Raw genomic sequence first — 8,316 nt, 5'->3', positions numbered from 1 at the left:
GGAAAGGGCCGGCAGAGACTGGGTCCAAACTTTTGCCAAGCTGTGTTATCTTGGGCTAATTTAGTGTTAATTTCTGAAATCTTCATTTACCTATCTATAAAATGGGAATAATACCAGACATCCAGGTTGTAGCAAGGACTAATGAAGTAAGTGCCAATTACCCTTCTACTTGGGATACCCAAACCAAACCCTGTATTCCTACTCATAGCAACCTCATGTGTTCAGAGAGTAGAATTGTCCCAGTCTTCTTAGCTGCAAGCTATACAGATACACAGGTGCCACTTGGTGTGTTCGAACCGCCAACCTTTAGGTTAGTTGTCATTGTTGTGTGCCGTCGAGTCAGGGTTTCTGAGGAGCAACTGGTAGGTTTGAACCGCCCACCTTGTGGTTAGCAATCCAGTGCTACTCCTATAGCGCCACACCAGTAGACAAGCGAATCGTTTGCACCATCCAGGGTCCTCTACGTGTGGTTGTTGTGGAGAGGAGTGTGTGTGTGTGTGTGTGTGTGTGGGTAGGTGGGTGGGTGTGGGTGTGTGTGCTCGCGCGCGCACGCGCGCCCTGGACTTGCGGGTGTGTTTCCCCGGCAGCGTGCGTGTAGATGTGCGCTGGGTTGCCGGGAGGTGTGTGGCTGCGGCACTGGCTGAGAACAAGCACCCGCGGGAGATCAGCGTGGCCGGGTGACTGAGCGCGGGATCCAGTGCGCGCCAACCCGCCGCCGGGGAGTGGGGCGGACCGCGGACGGCGGGCTGCGGGAGGAGGGACTGAAGGGAGGGCCGTCAGCGCGCGGGGCCGCGGAGCCAGCAGGCGGCACTGAGCCAGGAGGCGGCGCCGCGGGGAGGAGAGCGGACTCGTAGAGCGCTGCGTGCCGAGCCGGCCGGGAGCCGGGCGTGCCAAGGGACGTCGGGGGCGGCGATCTGCATTTGGGGCGCAGAGAGGGCAGCGAGACTAGGCGAAGCGCAGCCCGGCGGGGCGCCGTGGCCGCCGTGGCCACCCCTCCTTCGAGGGACTCGGGAAGACGCGAGAAGAGCAGGTCGGCGGAGCCGGGGTGGGGGGCGTGTGTGTGTTCTTATGTGTGTCTGCGCGCGAGGGTTGGGGAGCGTGTATGGGCGTGCGTGTGTGGATGATACTGTGCGTTGTGATGTGTGTATATAGTGTGTGTGAATGTGTTGGGGGTGCGTGTGCCTCTCTGTGGCTGTGCATGCTGTATGTGCCTTCTGTGAGGCGTGTGTGTGTGTGTGTGTGTGTGTGTGTGTGTGTGTGTGTAAGAGAGAGAGAGACAGAAAGACAGACAGACGCAGAGATAGAGGACGCTAGGCGTTCATGAGCTTGGGATCTGAACCCTTATAGGAGGGAGGACAGAACGTGTGTGCGCGTGCACGTGTGTGTGCAAGGGTTTGTGAATGATGAGTGGGTGAGTGTCTCGGGTGCTAGGTGTGGCCGCGTATGTGATGTAAGGGTGCTGAGTGCACGTGTGTCACCTCCTGTCCCCCCACCAGATGTGTGTGCGTGGTGGGGGGGCGTGTTGTGAGGATTCTACTGCAGCAACCCCTTCTGGGCCTGCCTGCCTGGCCCTCTTACTCAGGAAGCCTGAAATCTCCAATCTGCCCCTTCCCATATACTTGTACAGTCAGGGAAGGGTGGGACAGAGGGGACAGAACCCTGCCTCCCTGGGGCACCTGCTTGGCTTCTCTGCTAAGCGTCAGGACTATTCTCTTAGCTCTGCAGTCCCTCAGCCCTGTCCTCTGCCCTCCTAGGGCCTGTGACCAGTGGTCTCAGGGAACCCAAGGACCGTGGGCTGCGACTGGGGACAGAGGGCAGGGGACAGGAATTGGTTGTGCCCCATTAGTGAGGGTTTGCTTATTCCCAGCTATAGATCACTCAGGGTACAGAGTTCAGGATCTGCCTCAATAAAGATTTGAGGATGAAGAAAGGATGCGAGGAAGACGGGGAGGGAGTCCAAGTCCAGCCTGTCTGCCATCAGTTGAGTGATGAGGGGAGTTGGGTTCAGTCAGCCCTCAGCCCCCAGGTTGAGCAGGTGGGAGCAGGCAGTTGGGAAGAGGGAGCCTGAGCAGGGGGAACTGTTGGGGAGAGATCTGTGCTGGGGCCTGAATGTAAAGTCAGCATGCCACCCTCTCCTTGGGTGGAACTTTGCATCCGTCCCTCACCGGATCAGAAGTCCCTCTCTGCAGCACTGGGTCCTAGAAAGGGACAGGAGCAGCAATCAGGACTCATCAGGCCTCTCCTCTCTCCAGGACTCTAGTGCTCAAAGGTGCTGAAGAACTGAACCCCTTGCCCACCAAGGCTGGGACCAGAAGTTTGGAGCCATGGCAGGCTGTGGCTGTGTGGGGCTAGGGCTCTTCTGCTGGGCCCTGCTGGCTGTCCCTGTGGGCCCCCAGCTTACCTCCTCTGTCCCAGGGGTCTCTCTCACCACCTTGAGCCCCCCACCTCAGAGTGAGGCCTCAATGCTGTCTCTCAACCTGGGTCTTAATTTCAAATTCCATCTTCGGGGACCTGCGGCTGTCTGGGGAAGTCCCGTCACAGAGACCCAGCGTATGTCCCCTGGACTGGGCCGGGAGCCAGAAGAAGAAGTGGCCAGTGGGCTGAAGATGGACCCTCTTTGGGATTTGCTGGTGGGCTCTCTTGGGAACTCTCCCCCAGAGTGGGGCTCAGCTGAAGGCAGTTCTGGACCCTGGACTTCCTCACTGCCGCTGGTATCCACATCCCCCCTCTCTGGGCCCTCCACCCGGCCCACCACTCCCTATCAGCCCCAGATGGGCTCTGTGACATGGGACACTGCACTGACAACAACGACTCTGCCATTCAGTGCCCCCAGACCCCACCAGAGCGAGCTGGAGCTGAAATTGGACGTGGCACTGAGAGCAGGTGCAGCCCCCACACTCGGACACCGGACGCTGCCCCTGCTGCCCAGCCTTCGGGCCAGCCTGGCTGAGATTGCTGGGCGCCTGGGGCCCTTTGGTGAGTATCACCCTTTCTGAGGGGAGCCCTTGCAGCAGACAGCAGTTTCAGCAAGGTTCCTTTTGCAGGGTTCTTTGGGACTACTCTGTCCCCACTCCAGAACTTCTCAGGTTCCAACCCCCAGGACGAAACTACACCCCCAAACTCTGCCTCCGGAGTTTCAGAATCTCCAGGTGGGTGTGCATGCCAGGGGTCAGTGGTGGTCTAGTGGTAGAATCCTTGCCTCCCTGGGTTTGATTCCCAGCCAATGCACCCCATGCTCACCGCCATCACCCCTTTGTCAGTGGAGGCTTGCATGTTGCTCTGATGTGTAATACATTTCATTGGAGCTTCTAGACAAAGACAGACTAGGAAGAAAAGGTTGATGATTCACTTCTGAAGATCAGCCAGTGAAAACCGCATGGATCACGCCTGTCCATTCCAATGACTACTGTACCCCAGGCCCTGTGCTGGGGGCCTAACCAGTAGCTCCTTTTCTTCCTTGCCTCAGAGGAGGCCTGCATTGTTCTTCCAGGCTTGCCATACATGCTCCTGCAGGGAGGGGTCCTCTCTGCTGTACCAGTCTAGTTTGGTCCATGCTGGCTTAGTTTGTGGTTTACATGTGACTCCCATTCCTGGAACAGTGGTTTCCTTAGGAAAGGGTGATCTCCAAAGTCCCAGCGGCCCAGCCTGGCTTGTGTACTCTCTTTACAGGCTTCTTTGGTACTACTCTGTCCCCATCCTCACACCCGCTGAAGCGGAAGTTCTCAAAGCCAAGCCTACTGGACCCAAGTGCTTCCTTGAGCTCTGCTGTCATTTTAACAGAGTCGCTAGGTAAGTGTTACATTTCATCTGTACTCAGCACTCATTTAATTTCATTAGTACTGAGCACGTACTACATGCTAGCCACTGATGGGTGATCTGGGACCCTACTTCCGTCTCACCATGGATATATATATATATATTCATGAACTGCGACCAGTTGTAGCTGGGTAAGATCCCCAGAATTAAGTCGTGGGGCTCCAGGAGTTTTGTAATCATAGGCAGAGCAGGATGTAGAAAATGGATCAGGGACACATAGCACTAACCCCACCCTCACTCGGGTCGGCCCAGCCTGCCTCTTCACCCCCACCCCCAAACTGAGGGCTCTCTCCTTTGTGTCTGATTTGACATGACATGCCTATCACTGAGAACACATTGAAGAGGAGATTTTGAGCAGACAGGTGCCACCCTCAATCAATAGAACCTTCCAGAACATGCACATAGACAAGCTGGTGGTACAAAGGAAACCATGGGCCCTGGAATATTGCAGACCAGGTTTTGAATCTTACTTATTAGCTGAGTGACCTTGGGTAGGCTATTTAACTTCTCTGAGTCCAAGTCTTCTCATTTACACAATAACCACATTGCTGTCGAGTTCACTCCAACTCATGGCAACCCCATGTGTGTCACAGTAGAACTGTGCCCATAGGTTTTCAATGGCTGACTTTTGGGGAATTGGTTGCCAGGCCTTTATTCTGAAGCACCTGTGGGTAGACTTGAACTGCTAGCCTTTCTGTTAGCAGCCAGGTTCGTTAACTGTTTGTACCACCCAGGAATTCCTTCTGTACAAAGTTGTTGGAACTATACCATCAAGTCAGTTCCAACTCATAGCAACCCTGTACAGAGTTTCTGAGGAGCTGCTAATGGGTTTGAACTGCCAACCCTGTGATTCACAGTCCAGTGCTGATCCTACAGCACCACACCAGGACTTAACAATACTAGCTCCTTTTCAAAGTTTTGATAATACTTCCAGAGAATGTAATCAAACTCCTGGCATAATGCTGGGCACAAATTAGAAGTTCACTAAATGGTAGCTATTAATCTCATTTTTCCTGTCATTGCACCCAAAGACACCCCAGACCTTTCTTCTCGAACACCCCATCCTTGGGTCCCAGGGTGTGGTGGGACATTTTGTCCACACCAGAGCACCACCTGAGGGGCAAAGGGCACCACTGCTATTAGGGAACTTCTGACAGGTGAGACCAAGGGAGTCTGGCTGAGGGACTCCAAGTCTTTAACTGTGGCTGGGAACCTCAGCAGAGGAAACCATCGATACCTCAGATTCTTCCAGCCCCAGACTTCACTCAGTACCTAACATTCTTATGGGCTCCAGCGCAGTCCCTGCAGTCCCTGTCTTCCCCTCCCCCCAGTATGCAGCAGTAGTGAGACCTGCTGTGGGGTGGGGGTCAGGCTGTGTGCCTCAGGGGAAGGATGCTAGCAGGTCTGTCAGCCTGGATAACAGCGATGGCTAGGCAGGTTTCATGAGTCTGGATAGTGTCAGCGCAGCCCTGCCTGCCTTCCCCTCCTTACTGACAGCTGCAGGAACCCAACCTCATCAACCTCTTAGATAAACTCAGGAGGACCAGCAGTGCACATGGGGGGAGCAGAGGTGTGCCAGGCAATCAGGGGACAAAGGAAGTCTCTTGGTGTCACCTCTAGGATCCAATGTATGTGTGGTTAACCTTTGTGATTTCTCTTGCATTAGGCCCATTCTCCAGGTGCTGTGGTTGTTGTTAAGTGCCATCTGGTTGCGGTTGTTGTTGTTAAGTGCCGTCGAGTCAATTCCAACACATATAGGGTTTCCAAGGAGCAGCTGGTGAGCTTGAACCGCTAACCTTGCAATTCAAACGACTTTGCAGTCTGACGCATTAGCCCACAGTGCCACACCAGGACTCCAGGGGCTGTGGGCAGAGCTTGAATTTAGCCAGTACACACCAGGACAGGTGTGTTAACATGTTGTTAACAGACTGAAAGATTTCCAGACCATTTGAAGAGAAGCCATTGCCCTTGGTGGCTTGATGAGTCCCACCCACTCCCCCTGACTCCCTTCCTGACTGACACCTATTCTGATTGGCTGGTGTCTATGCTATTCCAGTTGTTAAATATTTTAAGTGCCCCTCGACCCCGCCCATAAAAATGATTCTTGGTAGTGTAGTGAGTTATGTGTTGTGCTGTTAACTACAAGGTTGCAGTTCAAATCCACCAGCAGCTCTGTGGAAGAAAGATTAAGCTTTCTGCTCCTGTAAAGATTTCCAACCTCAGAAACCCTTTACACGGGCACTATGAGTAGGAACTGATATGGTCCACCCTCACCCTATTAAAGAATATCAATCTCAGTGACATGAAGGTGGGTGTGAGGGAAGGATAGAGTCAGGCAGTGAGTAGGGCTGCTGCTCCCAGAATTCTGAGTGGAGCTGGGATTCCCCAGTGCTTTCATCTGAGAAGCTGGTAGATAATGAGGCCTGGCTTTTTCATAAACTGAACCCACCCCAGCCTCCACCCCTCCCCAGGTAGCTCTGGCCTCTTGGATTAGATTAGTCACAATGACATCCCATGGCTACCCTCAGCCTCTGAGGCCAGGAGAAGCTGCAAGTCCAGAGCACCTAGGAGGGGAGGCCTGCTCAGGAGAGGGATCCTGGGAAATGGGCACTAGAGATCATGATCTTCCAAGGTGGGGAAACTGAAGGCTCCTTCCAGGAATCTCTCTAATGGAGAGCCAGGAGGCCAGTCAAATGGACCCATCAAAGACAGAAGCTGAGTTTTCTTCTCCCTGTCACCACTCACATCTGACTTAAACCTGGGTATTTGGCCTTCTCTGAGCCCTGGAATTCATGCTCCTCATTCAGAACACTCTTCTCGGAGGCCTGAACTGTGCCTGTGTTTTGTCTGGAGTCCCTGACAGATAGTGGGCATGGTTAAGTACTTGACTATTAATTGAAAGGTTGGTGGTTTGAACCCACCCAGAGTGCTTCAGAAGAAAGGCCTGGTGATCTGCTTTCAAAAGGTAACAGCCTTGAAAACCCTGTGGAGTGCAGTTGTACTCTCAACAATTTTTGTGTGCTTTCTGGTTCTAATTCATTTCTTGGCTTCTCAGGAATTTGCTCTAATTGCCACTGTGCTTTGGGACGGAGATAAGAGATAGGGTGCCCTATAGCCCACTGGTGACAAGTAGAGTTGGAAGAGGGCAAGATGAACAGACCTCTGAGAACTGCACTTGTCTGTTCATTTGGGTGGTGGTCGGGGGGCAGTTGAAGAGTGACCAGCTAGTGCAGATTGTGACCTTATGGGCAGGGTCTCCTTGCCTTTCTCCAGAGCTCACAACAGCCAAGGGAAGGTCAACTCTCCCATTTTATAGAAGTGAGCTGGAAAAGGCACCTGAGAAGACCCAAGGCAGTGGGGGGGGGGGGGGGGGAGGAGGATGAGGAAGAAGATGTGTGTATCTGATCTTGCAGATGTCAGACTGATGCCCATCCCTGTTCAGCAAGTGGTTCATTTCCAGCTGAATGGTTTTTATGTAACTGTTGACTGGTGTCTTTATTAGTTGATACAGACCTTGATGGTTGGTCTATCATAATGACGTTTTAAAATTGCAGTTCAAAAAGGGAGACAATGTGCTAATTGTTGTCTAAGTAAGTTCAGGAGCTGCTCAGGGCTTTTAGGGCCCTTGGTGGCTCAGTAGCAGAATTCTTTCCTATCATGTGGGAGAGTCAGGTTTGATTATTTCTGGACAATGCACCTCATAAATAACCCATCTGTCACTGGGAGCTTTCATGTTGTGTGATGCTGAACCAGCTTCATTGGAGCTACCAGACTAAGACAGGAGTAGGAAGCAAGACCTGGCGATTCACTTCTGAAAATCAACCATTGAAAACCCTATAGCACCGTCTCGTGGTGATGGCAGCATTTTGTTCCATTACACATGGTGTCACCATGAGTTAGGGACCAACAATGAAGGGGGTTTTTGCTACAGACAGCAATCTTTAGTTAGCCAAAGCAAGAACTCCTTTGAGAACAGAAGTGATCACACTCACACAAATACAAACTGATGATTGATTGGCCAGTGATGAACATTAGCCAATGATAACGATGTGATAACAATCATATATTGACTTCCTAATCACGTACCAGACACGCCAAAGAACTTGTACACAGCCTATCATGACAAGCTGTGGACAACATTGTGAAGTATGAGTATTCCAGAACATTTAATTGTGCTCATGAAGAATGGACAAAGAGGCAGTTGTTCGAACCGAACATGGGAACACTGAATGGTTTAAAATTAAGACAAGTGTGCGACAGGGTTGTATTCTTTCACCATATTTGTTCAACCTGTATGCTGAGCAAATCATCCGAGAAGCTGGGTTATATGAAGAAAAATGTGGCATCAGGATTGGAGGGAGACTCATTAACAGCCTGCAATATGTAGATGAGACAACCTTGCTGGTTGAAAGTGAAGAGAACTCAAAACATTTACTGATGAAGATCAAAGAGCACAGCCTTCAGTATGGATTGCATCTCAATGTACTGAAAACAAAAATC

At 52.1% G+C, this 8,316-nt stretch overlaps 1 protein-coding gene across 1 annotated transcript in view; it reads left to right on the top strand.

Annotated features, from left to right (window-relative positions):
- The first annotated feature begins 2,324 nt into the window (after nucleotides 1–2,324).
- PRRT4 (proline-rich transmembrane protein 4) overlaps nucleotides 2,325–8,316 on the top strand; it is a 10,163-nt gene continuing 4,171 nt past the window's right edge. Inside the window, exons 1-3 of the mRNA XM_006861104.1 lie at nucleotides 2,325–2,976; nucleotides 3,045–3,149; nucleotides 3,670–3,789. Of these exons, the coding sequence (XP_006861166.1) occupies nucleotides 2,325–2,976; nucleotides 3,045–3,149; nucleotides 3,670–3,789 (877 nt within the window). The remainder of the gene's footprint in view (nucleotides 2,977–3,044; nucleotides 3,150–3,669; nucleotides 3,790–8,316) is intronic.

The sequence above is a fragment of the Chrysochloris asiatica genome, unplaced genomic scaffold, assembly GCF_000296735.1.
Source record: "Chrysochloris asiatica unplaced genomic scaffold, ChrAsi1.0 scaffold00041, whole genome shotgun sequence".
Classification (NCBI taxonomy): domain Eukaryota; kingdom Metazoa; phylum Chordata; class Mammalia; order Afrosoricida; family Chrysochloridae; genus Chrysochloris; species Chrysochloris asiatica.
The sequence above is the reverse complement of the archived record's forward strand: the minus strand, read 5'-3'. Positions and strand labels throughout refer to the sequence as shown.